Source organism: Topomyia yanbarensis, chromosome 3 (genome assembly GCF_030247195.1).
Source record: "Topomyia yanbarensis strain Yona2022 chromosome 3, ASM3024719v1, whole genome shotgun sequence".
In the NCBI taxonomy this organism is placed as follows: domain Eukaryota; kingdom Metazoa; phylum Arthropoda; class Insecta; order Diptera; family Culicidae; genus Topomyia; species Topomyia yanbarensis.
Window position 1 is genome coordinate 140,374,545 of NC_080672.1, and position 20,943 is coordinate 140,395,487.

The 20,943-nt window shown below is 39.7% G+C and overlaps 1 protein-coding gene across 6 annotated transcripts in view; it reads left to right on the plus strand.

The window, feature by feature from the left end:
• The first annotated feature begins 261 nt into the window (after positions 1-261).
• LOC131693341 (casein kinase II subunit beta) overlaps positions 262-20,943 on the plus strand; it is a 47,941-nt gene continuing 27,259 nt past the window's right edge. For 5 of the 6 annotated variants that reach the window (XM_058981077.1, XM_058981075.1, XM_058981080.1 and 2 more), the window contains exons 1-2: positions 263-452; positions 810-885. In XM_058981077.1, coding sequence (XP_058837060.1) covers positions 814-885 — 72 coding nt within the window. In that variant the 5' untranslated portion in view covers positions 263-452; positions 810-813. Of the gene's footprint in view, positions 453-809; positions 886-20,943 lie in introns of all 6 variants that reach the window. The other variant, XM_058981078.1, reaches the window with a different exon arrangement.

A 20,943-nucleotide genomic window follows, 5' to 3' on the forward strand; every position in this document is an offset into this window, starting at 1 on the left:
TTGAAGTAGTCTTGTCAATATTTTTATTGACAATATTCTTGGTTCGTGTAGGGTCCGCTTAAGGCCTCTGAAAGAGTGCGTGCACACCACCTTATAAACTAAGAAATCAACTGTGAAGCCCCCACTTTTCACAGGATGGTAGACACGTCTCTGTTCAAATACAATGTAATTTGATTGATATCCTGCGCATTTTCTTCGGCAGCTGTCAATTTTGGCACCGCCCAAACGTCACATATCGTGCGTGTTCGCCATGTTCGCTTTTTCCCAGTCTCTGTCTCGTCGTCTCTCGTACGACGTTGCGTTCACTCGTTCCTTCATTCCATCAAAATTCGGGCATTCCCGGGCGCACAGTTGTACAGTGTGAACCACGGTTCGAGTTTCGATTGATTTTTTTCGTATTTTTTATTTCTTCAAGATTTAATCATAAGCGTGGCTAGCCAGGGAATAAAAAGGTAATTTTCTACTGGAAACGGCGTTTTTCGCCTTGAAAAGTGTGCACGAGCTGGTAACGAATGTGTCAGTGGTCATTTTAAGGCAGTTATCGGCGTTCCGGGCGGTGTCCAATCCGTGAAAAAACCCTCGGGAAAAATCGACTGAGCGATACGAAATCACTCGTGAATTTCATCAACCATTTTCGCTGTGGCTGCCGCTGGCTGTCAAAAAAAGCTAAAATCGACCTGCTACAAAAAATTTCCGTTTCCCGTCCCGTTTCTGGACACTAATTAGTTGGATTGGACCGAAAACGAACGGGAAACCGATGACTGACGGGATTACTAATGGTTCTGTTTACTTTTTTATTACACTTGCAGGAAAATGAGTAGCTCCGAGGAGGTTTCTTGGATTTCCTGGTTCTGCGGACTTCGTGGCAATGAATTCTTCTGTGAGGTAAGTACTATCATGCGTTCGTTCGGTACTTGGTGTTGATAGTTTAGTGAAAACATGATGCAACTTGTATTTTTTGTAATTAATGTACCGCAAACCACGGGATTAATTCAATTTGCTCAACGAGTTGAAAAAAATAGTGGAATGTTGGATTATGGGTACATACTGTTAATGCATTTTTTATTTGCGTGCGATATTAGTCAACGTATGAATTGAAAACATTTTGGTTTTAGCTAGTAAAATGATTTGGACTGTTTCTAACATAAAATGAAATTACTTTTCAAGCTATTTATTACCTAATGATGAATGATCGAAAAGTACGCTCAAATACTGTAGTAGTGCTTCTTAACATTTTACACTAATGTAGTACACTCAGGTTTTTTTACGCGGGGGATACAGGCCGCGTAAATGAAAACCACGTAAATTTCAAAATCCGCGTAAATCAAGACCGTGTAAATTTAAGAATCCGCGTTAATGGATACCGCGTAAATTAAAAAATCCGCGTAAAGGAAAACCTAAATTTCAAAAACTGCGTAAATGAAAACCGCGTAAATTTCAAAATCCGCGTAGAAAAACCTGAGTGTATTGAAGTGTGTTTTTGTAATTTACGCTTATATGCGTTTATTTACATTAGTATCTATTCCAGCACCTAGTTCCGCTCCTTGTAGCCATTTTGTTCCTAATGACTCACGTCTTGCTACAAGTCAAATCAATCATTTAGCTAATTCTGTCAATAGGCAATCGCACATCTCGTGTGTTATCTTATTCCGGCTACATTAAGTCATTTGAGAAAGAAAATAAAATGCAAAGTCAGTTGTTTACGGTGTATTTTGGAATAGTTATTCCGGAGCGATATTTCGTAGTGATCACTCTGTTCGATGAACTTTTCTTTGCAGAACAATTTCCAAAAGAAGCAATAGTTGGATATACTTATTCTACGTAGTAGCCTACCTTCCGATTTTATTTTGGGTCTGTATTGCCGCTATACGCATAACTGTCCCATATTATATCGGATTCCCTATACACATGGGGCAGTTATGCGTAGAGCTATAGCGTAACACATACACTACGTATGATCGTAAGTCAGTCCCATGCAGATAGGGAATCCCATAGAATATGGGGCTGACTTGTGATTATGGGCAGTATATATCTCAATCACATACTATAATACCTTCTAGTTAATGGCCGAAAATGTGGGGGAAGCCCATTTGGCATAAAGACATTTAAATTAAGTTTTGCTTTTTTGTGTTTCGAATTCATCTCCTCAGTGACTAGCACCATCTGGGTGTCTAGTTAGACGATGTATCTAAACTAGTACCTAAATTAGCACTAGTTAGACACAAAAAATTCCTAACAGTTCTACGACATATGTGAACGCCCAAAGCCACATGTCCTGAGTGATATCCCGGGCAGCAAATATAGCTCTGGTTTACTGACGAGAAAGCGAAGACGAACTCTTGTCTTTTGGTTGAAGAACCAAACGCCTGGTATTATGCAACCAATTCCCGAAAGGGAAAATTGGGCTAAACCGTATTGCATGTTAAGGCCACAAGACCTAACCACAGATAACAGACGTTTAGGCTAGAACAAAATTTCTTCAAAAACCTGTGTAAACTTTCAAATTGATAAACGTTGGAAATCCGTATTTCACTATTGCCATCTGCGCAACTGTTTGCTACACGTGTTTGACAGCTGCATTCTAACTGCATTGTATCGACTACTGCGCCATCTGAAAACGTTTGCCAAACGTGTTTCCGATGTCGGATTTATGCGGAATTTCAGTAGCGGGTATTTACACACGATTCAAATCGAGCCTAAACGTCCGTTATCTGTGACCTAACTTAAATTAAGTTTTGCTTTTTGCTTCCCGGGACATCACTCGGGACATGTGGCTTTGGGCGTTCACATATGTCATGTGAACTGTTTAGAATTTTTTGTGTAACTAGTGCTAATTTGGGTACTAGTTTAGATACATCGTCTAATTAGACACCCAGATGGTGCTAGTTACTGACGAGATGAATTCGAAACACAAAAAAGCAAAACTTGATTTAAGTTAGATCTTGTGCCCGTAACGCGCAAAACGGTTAAGTTCAATTTTCCCTTTTGGGAATTTTTTGCATAAAGGCATTTGGCATGACGTCGTTTGGCATAAAGCGTAACCAGCGAGATTCAAGTGGTTATTTGGCATAAAAACATTTGGCATAAAAGGTCAGCATAATCGATTGAAGCTAAATTGAAGATAGATTGCCATTTGCCATAGAAATTGGACATAATGGTCATTTGGCATAATGGCCAATAATCCTAATTCTTTCGAAATAATAGGATACCGAATCGATATTTTCATGGGATGCAGTTTCCCGCGAATTAGCGTATTGGTAACTTTTTAACGGGACCGCTTTTTAGCTGGACCTCCGCTAGTTGGAGCATTGTCCAACTAAAAAGGATCTGAATGTCAAAATCTCGTGTCAAATTCACTTTGACAATCAAACTGATAATAACTATGGATGTGAGCAGATGCATTTACGGTCCAACTAGCGAATGAAATTCATTTGTTGGACAGAGGGTGTGCACAACCACCGAATCACGACTGTATACAAATTGCCCGAAATACAATAAAACTTCATTACTCACTGAACTTGTTCTAGAGCACCTGCTTTGCAGTCAATTGCGTTTTTTGGCTTTGCACTTTCTATTGAACATGTAAATTTATATAAATTTTAATCATTTTAAATGCAAAAAAATTTAAAGAACATTATTCTGAATATTGTCATATCCTCGAAAAATTTTTTTGAATATTTTTTATTTTAATAATACAGTAAGATTCCGTTTTTGGCACACTTCGATTTTGGCAACAAATGGGTTCCGTTTTTGGCAACATTTTTGTTGGTCATAACAAGTCTTCTAAAAATGTGCAAAAGATATTTTTGTATCAATTTATATCACATTTGACTTCATTTCCAAACATGGGAGTCAACCCTCAAAGGCGCAAATCAATTTTTTTTAATATTGTAAAAATTGTCTCATAGCTTGAATACATTACTGTGATAATTTTGAGATGTTTTTCGCAATGTTGTTTTAAAACAGTGTTATGTATTTAAGGGTTACCTATATTTTATACGTGTTTTATTTAATCATTACAAAAAGTGTAGAGATGCATTATTTATGTAGGGGAATGTGTTCGGTTGTCGGAACACTTGTTTTTAGCTCACAACATTATTCCAATTAAACAATATATGGGAATAAGCATACCAATAGAAAGCTAGAGGCCTTAGCTAATAACTTATCGAAGAATTTAATTTCATTTGTCAACTTAAAAAAAGTTATTAACAATTTAGTAAAATGATAACTGTTTACCATTTTGAAAAATGTATGGTCGGTTGTCGACACCCTAAAAAAATTTACTAAAAATGGAAAAATATTAATGATGATCATCACGATTCAAAGGGAAAAGGATATTTATTCAGTTCAACACCCATCAAAGGTATTATGAACATCATTCTTCACCAGAACCACAATATGTGTATGTGAAAAGCTAGTGCGAATATTACGCACTGCTAATGCACTGACGGATCGCATTCACTGCCATTGAGTTAGTTTCAGGCACTCCAGTTTTTTACCAAAGCTTCAGACAGATCAGATAGAAGTCAGTCAAAACGGGAGGGGGACTACAGGGTAACCCGAGCCCCCCCCCCCACCAGATTATCTGGTCGTGACAATCTGGTATATACGGTGCTACCTAGCGGTGAAAAATTGGGTGCCGACAACCGACCATGTTTGGGTGCCGACAACCGATTTTAGTAACCTTTTTGAAAACTGATCAAAAGAAAACTTGTGGCGAACATTGCGGTGCCATTCAACGTTGAATCGCAAAATAAAATAAATTCACATCGTAAATATTCAATGCGCATACTTTTTCGATTGATTGACTTCTTTCTGTAACACTAAGCAAATCATCAAAAAAACTTTTGAGTAGAGTTTCACTTGTTCAAAAAATATATTGGTTGTAGAACAGAACATTCGAGTCTGCTTCAGCAATCGACACAAAAAGATCGCGCTAATATATAACACAAATAATATTTATCAGAATGTCCATATCTGGTTTCTGTCAAAAGCTACATAGGGGTGCCGACAACCGACGACTTTCCCCTATAATATGGACAAGTTGCAAGTGATTTTTACAACAAAAATGGTTTTCTTCAAACCTAAATATCTTCAAGCATTGCAGTTCGATTTTCAATCTATCAATTCCATTTGAAAGATCAACGATGAGTTAGTTATGGAGAAGAAATAAATTTATTAATTTTTTAAAGGAGCTGTGTTTTTTAAACAAAATTGTTCGATAATTTTCAGAAAGAAGACATAACAGCCCCATGAGCGAAATCAACACTACCATTCAGTGAATTGTTCAAGTTTTGACGTTCAGTGGGCCGAAGAAAAGCGATTCGAATTAAATGCTATTTTACATATTCGTAATTAGGGGAATTGCACTCGAGAAGTGCGCGAAGATTGTGAGAATTCTACAGGACGGCACAGTGGGCAGAATGCTACTTTCGACGCTCAAATGCTCTAGCGCCCTGGGTATGTATCCTAAAGGATTTGTGTCTTCGGAAAAGTATCTTGGATGAAAATGAGCATTATTTTGACAACTGACTGATAAACGTTTCTTGCAAAGAATAAGCACAGCCTTATGACTGAACTACAATTCGGAAAACTGCAGAAAGGACTAGACACAGCAGTGATTTAAATAAGATTACCTTATAAATTACTTGATAAATTTATTCTCAGTTCGAGATATTATATTTGAATTCGAAAACAAGAAAGTATTTGCATATATTTTAGTTTACTCAAAAATTCTAGCGAAGTAGGAACAATTTAAATTGAATTATATTTTTTTCCTCATTTCATTTGTCTGCAAAAGGCCCACCTTGCCCCACTTTTTTCTCTTCGTGGTTATAAAGTTAAAGCACAGATAACAGACGTTTTGGCTCGATTTGAATCGTGTGTAAATACCCGCTACTGGAGTTCCGAATAAATCAGACGTCTGAAACACGTTTGGCAAACTTTGTAGATGGCGCAGTGATCGATACAGTGTAGTTAGAGTGCAGCTGTCAAACACGTGTAGCAAACAGTTGCGCAGATGGTAATAGTGAAACACGGATTTCCAACGCTTATCAATTTGAAAGTTTACACAGGTTTTTGAAGGAAATTTTGTTCTAGCCTAAACGTCTGTTATCGGTGGCAAAACCTACTAAGTTTTATCTATCGCGCTATAATAGGTATAACATCTTTTGTTTTGTGTATTTTTTCATTGTAATAATTTCTACATAATAAATTCCCCATACTAGAAAGATCACAGAATCAAAATTTCCAGTTTATGAATTGAATTCTATTTTCACTTTCATCATCAAACTTACGTGTATTGCTTCTGCGATCCTCTTTTGTTTCGATTGCTATGATTAAACGCTTGGGTCATTTGCCTCTTTTTCGGATAAGAAAAATATCTAACCCTATGTGCGGGGTAAGGAAATCGAACTCAGAAGAGCTGTGTAAGAAGCAATCGATTTAACAACACTACACGCAGAAAAAAATCAGTAAGAATAAACAAATTTTGGTTTTAAATGACAATTTTCCCGTTTGATATAGTGACAAACCAGATTCAGGTTTGATTTAATCAACATTGTTGCTTAAAATTACCAATAAATTCATTTGTTGGCTTTTCAATAGCTTCAACTAGTGTTTCAAAAATCACTCCAATCAGCATGCGTTGAAAAAACTATAGTTTGACAAATCATTAAAATCCATGAATTCATCACTCATGGTTTTTTTGGCTCCTGGGGAGTGAAAACCGCCAAGGAGTGAAAACACGTTACTAGATTATAACAGCAGCATACAGTTTAAAAGCCCGAATTGAGCTCAATTTAGATTTTTAATTTTCATTTTATCAAGTACAAAAGACCTCGCAGGATAGCATTCAATAATTAGCGTGCACAACTATTACAGTAAATAGTACACTTGTTTTGCATCGTTTCCCTATGCATTTGAGCTTTTGATTTCATCACTCCAGCAGAAAGATATTTTCATCGGATTTGAGACATGTTTCCCCGTGACTATATTGCTGGAATAATATATTTGTTAAAGAAAATTAAGTTGTAAGCAAAGGACTTGCTTCAATATATGCGTACTGCTGGAATAATTGAGAAATTAAACGTACAAATCTTGAAGAACTGTTAGCAAAGTTTGAAATTAAATTCGATCTACGAGCGGCGACAGAACAAGAATCACAAACCGGAGTGACCAGGAAGAGCCAAAACCAAGAGTGAAAACCTAAGAGTCAAAATCTACATGGATTGCATTTTTTACTCACTTCCAGAAACGCGCATAACAATGATTGGTTTCCACCGCTCCTTGGGAAATAGGCTCCTTGGAGTAAAATGTGTGGTTTATTTGAAACACTGGTTTCAACAAAATCATGATAAGTTTAACCTAACAAACAGGTTCGAAGAAACAAAAAAAAATCTTTGGTGTTAACCAAAGGAAAGAACAACTCAAATTTAGTTGAAATCAAACAAAGATTCTGTTGGTGTTCAACAAAGGGAACAGTTAGATCTAACACATTTTATTTTGTTTCAACAATGTTTCTATTTAAAATGTAAACAGAACTACTTGTTGATCTAAACTAAATACGTGCTTACAAGAAACGCCCATTTCAGTTTGAAACAGTTATTCGTCAAGTTTGAAATTCAACTAAACGTTTTGTTGTTTCAAAATGACCTGATTCTTCTACGTGTATGATATGCTCACCCTTTCCTCTTCTTTGATCATGAACATCTATTACCTTTGAATCGGTTGCAGCGTTGCCATTATTTTTTAGGAAATCCGCAAATGTAATATCCCTGGCTGAAGTAAAAATCCGCGAAAATCCGCAAGCAAGAAAAACACATTTATTTTTCTCCGGCATTAAAGACTTTTCGAGCTTTTTTACAGTTTATTAACAATATGCATGAACTTTTTTTCAATTTTCAGATGTCTGGTTGAAATTTCCTCACTTTTCACTGAAGGAGACGCGGGAATTCGACCAGACGTTCTATGTAGTGCTGCGAACCTTGCTCCAGAAATTTTTATAATGGAACATTTAAAAAAATCAAGAATTAGAAATATAAACACAGAATAACAGGCATAACACTCGAAAACAATGCTTCGCCCGCTTTAACGGTCATTTTAAATATATTTGTAGTTGGGACTGTGGCCACATTTGCAATTATGGCGCCACTGACATATGAGCAAACATATGAGGGATAGACCACTAGTGAAAAATTGTTCCCAAACCTGAGGGGTAACCCACCAGCAAATGAGTGTTTGGGACTGTGAATAAAAGGTTGGGCTGGTGTTCTGGGAAAATTGCCGGATCGATATTTTTTTAGGGAATTCCCTCATAGTGTTATGTCTGTTAGTCTGTGATATAATCGTTGAAAATTAAAGGGTTGAAAAATCACAATTTAACACTTAATTAATTTCAAAAATGCAAAGCAATTCTAATTTAAAAATGATAGCTTCAAAAATTTAAAAATACGCATCATAAACCGAAAAAATATGAAAAACAGCACAAAAATTTAAGGTTTCATGAATCGAATTTAAAGGGGCGGGCGCAGCGTAGTTGGTAAATCGTTTTCCTTGTTCGCAGCCCACCTAGGTTCCATTACCAATCCCGTACATAGACTTAGAGACTTTCCATAGATAGGGGACGAGCATAGCGTAGTTGGTAAATTGATTCCATTGTACGCAGCACACCTGGGTTCGATTCCCAACTCCGCACACAGGGTTAGAGATTTTTCCAAAGAGATTTCTCTAACCCGAAGAGGCGAATGACCATAAGGTTAAACCCTCTATAGTGAAAATAAAACAAATAAACTTTCCAGAGAGATTTTTCTATTCCGAAAAAAGAGGCGAATGACACTAAGGCTAAAACCTCTATAATCGAAATAAAAAATTAAATTCAAAAACTTGTGAATTTAAAAATCCAAGTGTTTAAGAATTTTAAGTTAAATTATTTAATTTTTTAAAAATTAAATAGTTTAAAAATCTAAAAATTAAGATATTTTAAAAACTTGTTATTTAAAACATCAAAATTAAAAACATTCCAAAATTCAAAAGTTTGAACATTTAAAGTTATGAAGAATTGTAAATTTAAAAATATAAAAAATTTTGTAAAATAAAATCTAAGAATTCAAAAATTTAAAAAAATAAATATGTGGAATGCAAAATTTTAAAAACTAAGATCTAAATCTAAAAAATCAAAAACCAGGAATTCAAAAACATAAAGGTTTATTTGAAAATTTACAGATCCAAAAATTTAAACATTTGAAATTTTAGAATTCTTAATTTTAAAAATTTAAAAATAAAAATATTTGAGAATTCAAGATTTCAACATTTAAAAGTTAATCGATTTTTAAATTTGAAGGCTTGTAATTTTAAATTTCATGATATACAAATTTGAGAATGTGGGAATTAGGAAGTATAAATACACTAGCTGTAACCCGGTGTGCTAGCTAAATTCAACTTAAATTTAAGTAAATTAAACTCAAGGTTGAGTTATGATTTTTGCCGTAGTTAAATGGAAACTACCTTCAACACGGTCTCCTTAATTTTACCTTCCTGCACGATGTCACGAGATTGAGTCAAAAGTACTCAATTTTAGGTAGCTTTTCGGTGGTGTGTGGCGGTGGTGTTCGGTCCTGCGAAGACTATATATTAAGAAGACATATCTCTTTCCTTACCCCATACAAACGAGAAGCGACTGAAGTTACAGCGTCTCTATTGGAGGAAGGTAGGAAGCTTAATGTAAAAAATGTATATGTACTGTTACTGTCTCCACACTGATAAAATAAAGTACCCATTAATGCGTAGAAAACTACGCATTTTCAATAAAAGTGGAATAACATATTAAATGGGTAAAGCGGTTGCACCCATTGTACATCAACCTGGGAATGTTTTACCCATTATTATTCGCAGAACTATTACGAAAAAAATGAGTAAAAAATACCCATTCATGAAAATCGCGCCAGAAGGAAAAATACTGTCAATAGAATTTTTTCTGAATTTAAAAAAAAACATGAATTAACATTCATTTCATATTATTTTCTCCTTACAAAAGCTTGGAATCTAGATAGAGATCCCATTCCAAAACTCCTTAACAAAATAAAACCGCCAACTGGATATATTTTTGATGGCTGGATCTTTCGGTTGCTCTAAAAATGCCGAACTGGTGCATATTTGCAACATCCTCAGTAGTCTAAACGGCCGTTGTTTTCGGAGCATTGTCGAAATGTTCCGTTTCCGCCACGGACTCCGATGCAGGCCAATAATTTGCAGGTTCCGCTACGATCCTTAGTTGTGATATGGATAAAAAGTACCCATTGTCGGAAACAAAAAAGTACCCATTTTTTGACAGCTCGACCCGAATAGTATTTTACAATAGCATTTACCCTACAAATAATCAAAACAATAAATATTATAGTTATCACTGTTTCAACATTGTTCGACGCAGAGCTCTCGCAGTAGATTTACAATAAAATTTCATGTAACAGACAATTTTACTATTCAGCAAAAAACTGATACAGTAAATTCACATGAAATTTTACTGTTTTCGAGAAAAAAAGTATAGAAAAAATCAATTGTTTCAATGTGCAAATCCCCAAAGGGAAAATTTTGGACGATGCCAAATTTTTTTTTGTGCGTAAGGGCACATACCTTACATAAAGTACGGTTTTTTTTTGTTTTAGTGTTTCGGATTCTCCTCGTCAGTAACTAGCACCAACTGGGTGTCTAGTTAGACGATGTATCTAAGCTAGTACCCAAATTAGCACTAGTTAGCAGAGTTAAAAATATTCAAATTCATTGAATGAAAATCGATCATATTCAGCCGCATTCATTTTCAATATTCAGTGACGCAGCTGAAAACGTCAAACGAACAAACCGCCCATTCATCCATGCAGATTTTCATTCGGCTTCGATTATTACACGAAGCGACCGTGCAGCAACGAATCAAACGCATCAAAGTAGGCCCTGGCACAATGTAAGCGATGATGATTGTGGTTTCATATGCTTTATCGGCATTTGAAAACATTTTCCTAGATAATTAGTGTAATGAGTATATTGTACGATATTCAACTGAATGAATAAGATGGATAGTTGAATGAATATTTTTCCTATTCACCGCGAGTCGCAACAGGGTCATTTTCATCCGTCAAAAAAGAGCTTCGATTATTTTTAACTCTGCTAGTTAGACACTAAAATCCAAAAAGTCACACGTCTTGTGTGAACACTAAACAACTGGCTTATACCGAGTGATGTCTCGATAGTAAGCACAGAAGTTCTGTTTGCCGACGAAGAATATGAACCGAAACTGTCTTGTGGTTTTAAGACCCAAACGCCTGAAATTATGCAAATCCCCAAAGAGAAAATTTTGGACGATGCCAAATTTTTTTGTGCATAAGGGCACATACCTTACATAAAGTACGGTTTTTTGTTTTAGTGTTTCGGATTCTCCTCGTCAGTAACTAGCACCAACTGGGTGTCTAGTTAGACGATGTATCTAAGCTAGTACCCAAATTAGCACTAGTTAGACACTAAAATCCAAAAAGTCACACGTCTTGTGTGAACACTAAACAACTGGCTTGTTTCAATGTTAAGATACATAACCACCCCCTGTTTAAGCGTAAAAGTCGATTTTACATTTACTGTAGAAACGCTAAAACTTATTGTTTTTGTATAATAGCATAACACTAGAATTGACTGTAAATTATTGTATAATTACTGTACTGTCACAGTGAAAATCATGGGTTTATTATTGGACGACAAAGAAATAACAACTTGCTTAATCAACGGTGAAAAAATGAATGAAATATTATTTTATTTTACATAGCGTCTACAAAATCATGGCAAACTATTGCTCTTGTTATCTTCAACACTCTTCCTCAAGTTCGATGTTTTTCAAACCATTTGTAGTTTGATAACTCTGAAGACTCCGGATCTGGTCAAATCACGTACGAAATTGTACCGAGTATCGATATGTTTTGTTCTTCTTGATTCACCTTCAGCGTTCAACATACTAATGCAGCTTTGGTTGTCTTCGTTGATTATCACCGGTTGCTGAATACTTTCGCCAAATTATCGCATTAACTTTATTAGCCAGAGTAACTCCTTACTTGCCTCAGCGAGTGCAACATATTCCGCTTCGGTGGAAGACAAAGTTACACATTCCTGTTTTCGTGCTGTCCAGCTTATCGTTCCATCGCCAAGCATACAGAAAAATCCAGAACTCGACTTTCTATCTCTGCGGTCACCTGCCCAATCAGCGTCAGCATAGCCTTCAAGATTGTTGTTTTTACCTCCTAACTTCAACCTTAACCCGGCGGTACCTTTCAGATAACGTAATGCTCGCTTTGCTTCCGTCCAGTCGCTCTCCGTTGGCTTGCTGACTTCACGGCCAAGAATGGATGCCGTAATGGCAATATCGGGCCGTGTGCATACAGCAACATAGAGCAAAGTTCCCACCAGACTCTGTTATTTCTCCGTATTAGACATAATCTTCTCCTTTTGCTCTGTTTTGACGTACCCAGGGTCCATAGGAATTGGTGATGGTTTTGATTGTTCCATGTCAACATCCTTTTGATGTAGTGTTCTTGGCTTAACAGGAAACATCCATTTTGTTGCTCAACTCGGATACCAATATAATTTTTCACATCACCCAGGCAGGATATCTTGAATTTCTCTTCAAGGTGCTTCCGTACTCGCTCGTACTCCTCGACGCCATTGGTAACGATCAGCATATCATCTACATAAAGAAGAATGTACGACAGCTGTCAGCTTCCGTAGCTTTGTATCCCAGCTGCTTCAGAACGTCGATGATAGTATGGTTCCAGACTCCGTGCAGCGTGCTAGTTATCACCGTGCTAGCGAGAGTTCTCGCTCATCGCTGCTCGTGCTACTTGCTAACTCTAGCTCATCGGAAATCAGCACAAGCCCTAGCTCAATGAATTTAGCCCTGACACATTATGAGCCAGTGCACAGGAATAGGACATGGAGCAGCACCGTTCTTGTGCATGCCTGCTGCAACGTATACTCATCCTCAATCGGAATGCGACAAACAAAACTTAATACAGTCGAATCTTCCTGTACCTTCCGATGGTTTCTTTTAATCTCTCAAGAGTGCCTCGTCAACATCGACGAAACAATGGTTACCAGCGCTTCTTTTCGGCTTATATCGTCTTTCAATCCGGTACCTCTAAAAGACACATCGATGTTTTGGTTTTTCGGCCCCTACTTGAGTTCTCTTGCTATTGACTTTGTTTCGTCTTACTGGAAATCCATTCCATGGAAAGAAAAATAGCAACTATAGTGGAATAATTTCATTGAGCGCTCTCTCGAGATGGTGATCATGGAATTACTATAGGGTCGTAACCAGTACATATTCACTTGATCTGCTTGTTAACAGAGCAGTGAATCAAGCAGCGTTAGTTTCATCGGTGCGATATCGATCTTTCATTTCAAGATGTTCGAAACTCAACAGCAAATTTGCAAATGCAGTTTAGACTAACGGAAGTCGTCGTTATACAAGCCCACCACAGTCGTTACTGATAACGTTTAAAACTTTGGCCATAACGGAAAGCTACGCCATGGAAGATAACATGCAATACGTCGTTGAGCATGATAATGTTAGGACCAAAATACCCGTTTATATTGACAATGACAAGATTGATATGCGTCTGCACGATCTACACCTGGGTATTATTAATAAATTTATTACAACCATCATGTCGGAATACGTTACAGTGGAAACCATTAAGTTTGAAGCCTGGAGAATTTTTTTCTAGATATTTCCAACGGTGTTCGTGTCGTGAGAATGCGATTGACGGAACCTATTCCTTCATATCTGAACTTTCACTTCAAAGCAAAAAGCGTGACCAAATCACGCTGTGCACGTATGAAGGACAGATTCCTGCGTGCCCTACGTTGTTACACAAGAAGACACTACGAGAAACCATGTATACAAACCTGTAATGAAACAATATCAACTGCAAGCATACCCATCACACAGCCCTTTATCAACATTAACTAAATCACTCACAGCGTGTGCGATCATTGTGATGCGCCCATTACTTCCCAATCAACTGCCAGCACCACCGATAATAAAGTAAATAACAAAGAACACGGATACGCAATCGTGACCCGTAGGCCCCACAAACAACTCAAACCAGGTAATCGTGAAAGCCCATACAACATCAAGAGCGAGGATTGCATGAACGAAAACGATAAACCGATAGAAAGCGGACTAAGCAACAACAGGAAATGCAGTTAATGGATCTCCAACAAGAAATAAAATCTTTACGCAAAGTAACAAATCGCATACACTAGATTCGACGGATATACAATAAAATTCGATTTATTTATTTTTATATACACATTGTTAATATTAAATGATCCACGGCACAGGTAAGCTAATGCATTGAGCCGTGTAAAATAAATTAATTAAAAACCCATTTTAATCCACCTAGTGGTGCAATTGTGCCTTTCTCATTTATCCAAACTACGATTCCATGGCTGGTTATGTTTAATATGCTGGTGGAAATGTCTATTAGATATTCAGTGCGATTTACACATACGTTTGGACCCCGCCAAAAAATTTCAACTTGTTAGGAAATTTTACATTAAACTTGTTAGGAAATTTTTAAATGAATTGCCGGATTCGACTACCTGAGTCGAATGGTACATAAAAGACGGCCCTCCGGGCCGGGATTAGGTTGGCGATGTTCAGAGTGATTGCATAACTTTTTTATAGGAGAAAGGCAAAAATGTGAATTTGCTGCGTGTCCGCACTCTTAAACCCGTAACTCCGGAATCGAAACTCGGAATTTAATGAAATTCAATAGCAGCCGATGGGAACGTTGTACCTTTCATTTGAGACTAAGTTTGATGAAATCGGTTCAACCATCTCCGAGTAACCGATGTGCATATTTTTGGTCACATACATACATACACACATATACATACGCACACACACGAATTCGACGAACTGAGTCGAATGGTATATGACAGACGGCCCTCCGGACCGGGATTAAGTTGACGATTTAGAGTGATTGCATAACCTTTCTATAGGAGAAAGGCAAAAAGTACCTAATAGACGATTAACATGGCTCCACGCCTGGACACTGAACACCAACTAACCTGCCGAGCCTAGCATTCTACATAACAGAGAGTGTGGAAGGTCGCGCTCAAACTAATATTATGTACACCGACCTATCCGCCAATTTTCATATAATAATCGATAAAATGGAGAAATTTGGAAACAACGGCAGATTTTGAAGTTGTTTCTATCCTAGCTCTCAGATCGAGAGATAATGGTTGCCATTGGAAATTGCCAGGCATAGCACAGGGAAGCTACTTGAGACCGTATTTTTTTATCTAAAGTTTCATTCGAAACGGCTCAATGCGTTAGTACAACTGAGCCGTAGGTCTTCAATTTTTTCTTACAATAAGTAAAAATAAAAAAATAAATTCTAAGAATATCGGTCTGTCAGATCTTGTTGACGCAGTTTGCTGCTGCGTGTTGGGATCCTTTTCCTTGGCGATGAAGCCGCTTGGGGGTCATTCAGTCTGCCTTCTTTCGCGTTATCGTTCCCGTCCATGTCATCATCAGTACTGCTTTCTTGCTGTTTCTTGAGGGGCACAAAGCACCGACTACATACGGGGAACGTGCCATTTGAGCCAATATATTCTGATTCTGATACTTGCTATTCACGATCACAGGTTCTTATTTGTTTCTTGTTCTTAAGGGTCGCTGTTGTAGATCCGTCTTCATCGGTATTTTCTTCTATAGTGGCGATGCTAGTTGTTGGTTTGGGAGCGGTTGTCGTGGTCGTGGTAGCTGCATTATTGGTTAATTGGATCGTTGTTTTTGGTTTATCTGAAGGTGTCGGTGGCTGCTTGTTAGAGTTAGCTGTAGTAAATGAGTTTTGACTAGTTGCATCGGTGCATGTTTTTCCGTGATGGGCTGTACAGTTACAGAATTGCTCGCTGCGCGCCACGTATTCTTGTACCGGTCGGATTGCAATTGAGAACCGTGTTCACCGGGCTATTGTCCGACATTCTGGCTACGTGCCCGGCCCACCGTAGTCGTCCGATTTTCGCGGTATAACAGATGGGCGGCTCCCCCAACAGCTGATGCAACTCATGGTTCATTCGCCGTCTCCATGTGCCGTCTTCCATCTGCACTCCACCGTAGATGGTACGCAGCACTTTCCGTTCGAAGACACCAAGTGCGCGTTGGTCCTCCACGAGCATGGTCCAGGTCTCGTGCCCGTATAGAACTACCGGTCTAATCAGCGTCTTGTAGATGGTCAACTTCGTACGACGGCGAACTCTGTTCGACCGAAGTGTCTTGCGGAGGCCAAAGTAAGCACGATTTCCTGCCACGATGCGTCTACGAATCTCTCTGCTGGTATCATTGTCGGCGGTCACCAGTGAGCCCAAGTACACGAGCTCTTCAACCACCTCGATTTCGTCGCCACCAATGCAAACTCGAAGCGGGCTGTTCTCATTCTCTTCTCGTGAACCTCTTCCTATCATGTACTTTGTCTTCGACGTGTTGATGGCAAGTCCGACGCGCTTGGCTTCTCTTTTCAGTCTGATGTAGGCTTCCTCCATCTTCTCAAAGTTTCGTGCAATAATATCAACGTCATCGGCGAAGCCAAGTAGCTGAACGGACTTTGTGAAGATCGTACCACTCGTGTCGATCCCTGCTCTTCTTATTACACCTTCTAGCGCGATGCTGAATAACAGACACGAGAGACCATCACCTTGCCGTAACCCTCTGCGTGATTCGAAGGGACTCGAGAGCGTCCCTGAGATACGTACTACGCACATTACCCGATCCATCGTCGCCTTCACTAATCGCGTCAGTTTGTCCAGGAATCCGTACTCGTGCATAATCTGCCATAGCTGATCTCGATCGATAGTGTCGTATGCGGCTTTGAAGTCGATGAACAAATGATGTGTGGGCACATTGTACTCGCGGCATTTCTGCAGTACTTGACGAAGAGCGAACACCTGGTCCGTGGTAGATCGTTCGCTCATGAAACCCGCCTGGTACTGCCCCACGAACTCTCTTGCAATTGGTGATAGTCGACGGCAAAGTATTTGGGAGAGTACCTTGTAGGCGGCGTTCAGCAGGGTGATTGCTCGGTAATTACAGCAATCTAGCTTGTCGCCCTTTTTGTAGATAGGACACACGACACCTTCCATCCACTCCTCCTGTCTCCTCCTCCCAAATCTTGGTAATCACCCAGTGCAGCGCTTTAGCCAGTGGCTCGCCACCGTGTTTTAGTAGCTCGCTTGGTATTTGGTCAACCCCAGCGGCTTTATTATTTTTGAGCCGGCTGATCTCCTCCTGAATTTCTTGGAGATCCGGAGCCGGTAGTGTAATGTCTTCCGCGCGTGCTCCCAGGTGCGTTACCGTGCCATCCTCGTCGTCTGCTGCATCGCCGTTCAGGTGTTCTTCGTAGTGCTGCCGTCCTCTCTGGATCACCTCACACTGGTCCGTGAGAAGATTCCCGTTTGTATCTCTGCACATGTCGGCCTGTGGTACGTGGCCCCTGCGCGAGCGGTTCAACTTCTCGTAGAATTTCCGTGTGTCTTTAGCGCGGTACAGCTGCTCCATCGCTTCGCGATCTCGGTCTTCCTGCTGGCGCTTTTTGGTCCGGAAAACCGAGTTCTGCCTGTTCCGTGCCTGTTTATATCGCGCCTCGTTCGCCCTCGTGCGGTGTTGCAGCATTCTCGCCCATGCTGCATTCTTCTCTTCGACTAACTGCTCGCATTCGCCGTCGTACCAGTCGCTTCTTCGGTCCGGGCCCACCGTACCTAGTGCAGTGGCTGCGATGCTACCAATGCGGATCGGATATCTCTCCAGCCATCTTCAAGGGCAACTGCGCCCAGCTGCTCTTCCGTTGGTAGTGCCACTTCCAGCTGCTGCGCGTATTCTTGAGCCACTCTGCCATCTTGTAGCCGCTCGATGTTTAGCCGCGGCGTTCGGCTTCGACGAGAGCTATGCTTTGCGAGGGAAGAAGGTGCTTCGGATTACCATTCCACGGGAGGCTGCGAAGATCACACATCATTGGCCGTTGTCATTTGATACGGGATGCAGGCTGTTAGGCCCGATCACCGGTCTGTACATTGCCTCCCTTCCTACCTGTGCGTTCATGTCGCCGATGACAATTTTCACGTCTCGCAGAGGGCAACCGTCGTATGTCTGCCCCAGCTGCATGTAGAACGCTTCTTTCTCGTCGTCGGGTCTCCCTTCGTGTGGGCAGTGCACGTTGATGATGCTGTAGTTGAAGAAACGGCCTTTGATCCTCAACTTGCAAATCCACCCGATCACACGTTGGCGCATCTTGCCCAGCACTATGAAGCCGGTTCCCAGCTCGTTGGTTGTACCACAGCTCTGGTAGAAGGTAGCCGCTCGATGCCCGCTTTTCCACACCTTCTGTCCCGTCCAGCAAAGTTCCTGCAGCGCCACGATATCGAAGTTGCGGGGGTGTAGCTTGTCGTAGATTATCCTGTCACATCCTGCGAAGCCGAGCGATCTGCAGTTCCATGTTCCGAGTTTCCAATCGTGATCCTTTATTCGTCGCCTGGGTCGTTGCCGATTGTTCTGGGTCGTATTCTCTTCTGTATTGTTCGTTATGTGGGTTTTTTAAGGGTCCGCTTATAGGGCCTACGCCAACCACCTGTCTCGCCGGTGGGCCGTCGTGCCAGGACTGCTTAAGGTCGCACCTGGACACCAGGACAGGTTTACACCTTCCGCAGAAGGGTAACCCCCCCTTCCCTGCCAGCATACGACCAAAGTTCCCACCGGGGTTGGTTACCCGATCTTCACTAAGGTTACTCGTATCCCAGTCGACGCCACGAGGAGGCCAGGGCTAGGAGTTACTGGGCAGGAAGCTAAGGACCGCAAGTGGGGTCTATTTTATGCCTTCAGGTACAAGAGGCTTACGCACTGCCCAGTCATTGTCGACCAACATGCACGATGTCAGCATGAAACTTTCGCTGATGAAGGTGTAGAAAGAATTCCGTGTTTGTATATCCGAAAAACTACTTGGTGATCGAATGCCGACGAAAGACTTTCTGGCAGAGCTCTTCCTCCCAGACCCCCAAAACTTTTTTAATGCCGTAGCTCTGCATGCCAGACCCCAGAGCTTTTTAACCGTCGAAAACATGTGGAGAAGGCACAGTCAATTGAGAGGTGACGGGGGAGGCAGTACCCTTTCGACTGTCCTGGTTTTTTACTTGCCTGATATGGTCACCCCACAATTATTCTGGGTTATGCCAATATGATGACCGTAGTGGTCTAGCGAAGATTAGTTCAAATAGCATAACAAGTATTTTAAACTTGTTTGCTCGACCCCTGGGTGTCTGTTCTCAGTGATTTATCTGTAACATAATATTCCTAATTGAATCGAATAAGCAGATAGTATAGCCGACGGGAGAGGCATTTAACAAGGTTAGGAAAACTAGGAGTGAGGACGAGAGGACGTCTGATGAGGAGGATCACACCTAACAATATCCACTATATTGAACAAGCATAGTGTTGTTACAACAGGATAATTCAATCTGATGCAACAATCATTTAAGTAATCATTAATACACACTAGAACAGAAAGAATTATTAGTAGAATAGCTGGAGGGAATTTAGTATTCGTGGACATTACGATTGACAGCGCTCTCTGATTTACTTACGTCGATTGATCCGCTTCAGACCTAGAGGACCCAAGAGGAGATCAGGAAGAAGCGAACAGAAGCGGAATCAAGGCGAAGTTTTAATTGCATCACTGACGACTTAGAGCACCCGCACCAATGCGTTGCTATGCCTGGTTGGACAGCATTCGGCAACCTTTACCACAACGCGGCAACCACACCGTAGGTTGCCGTACGAGTGCGGGTAATAGCAATTTATACCTGGAGTAGTAGCGAGTAAACAAATCTAGCAACTCGATAGCAACGTATCGAAAAGTTGCTATTTGATACAAACGGCACAGTTTGCTTCGGTTTCTGCACACTTTGTGTTCATGGATGGAAGTTTGCTTGCGAATGATAATTTCAAATGCGGATACATATTACAATTGGAGTACAATAGGTGCTTTAAAAGGAGGAACAAACTGGACCACGCAAGAATACGTAGCATTATGCGCTACGCTGCTTGATAGTAATTTTGTAGAAGACTGAGCAATAAATTCCTTAAAATTAGGAGCTTCTCTAGCTATTGGTTGCCTTGATTAACTACAATGGATATAATGATTAATTAGGTGCTCAGTAATGTTTAATGACGATTCTAACGACATGTGCATTTGATTTGACAATCTTTACCAAAATTAGTCTTAAAATGAAGTTATTAAATTGTACACAATGCGATTTTCACTTGTAAATGTCATGTATTGTGTTAAACACATTAAGCTTTTCATACAACCACGCTCATTTAAAAAAATTTCTATTTGTAGAGAATGGTATAGTCGAAAAGTCAATTTTGTATTTTAACAAACCTTTGAAAAAGTCATTATTTGATGATATCAGCAATACCAAGAAAACTTACCAAACCTGTTTTAATCCACCTATTTGTGCAATAGTGTCTTTCTTATTCATAAACATTATGATTCCTTGATATATTATGTTTAACATAAAGTTGAAAATGTCTATTACATTGTTAATTCTTTTGGTATCTAAATACAAGAATAAAACACAATATTGGGATTCGCAAAATGTGACAAAAGACAAAAAGACTTAGCCATAATTAATCCTTTCAATTTTATGCCATTTCATTTCATGAATTTTGATGCCCATATTGCGTGGGGTTCACGCAAACTCATTTTCATTCTCGTAGGGCTTCTGGAACCGTCTACGTTAATCAATGCTACTTAAGACTTATTTTGAGCAACTTATTTTGGTTGTATAGGAGGATAAGACTATGTTGTACAAAGAGTATATGAAAACCAAAGAAGTTGTTTTATTTTTATT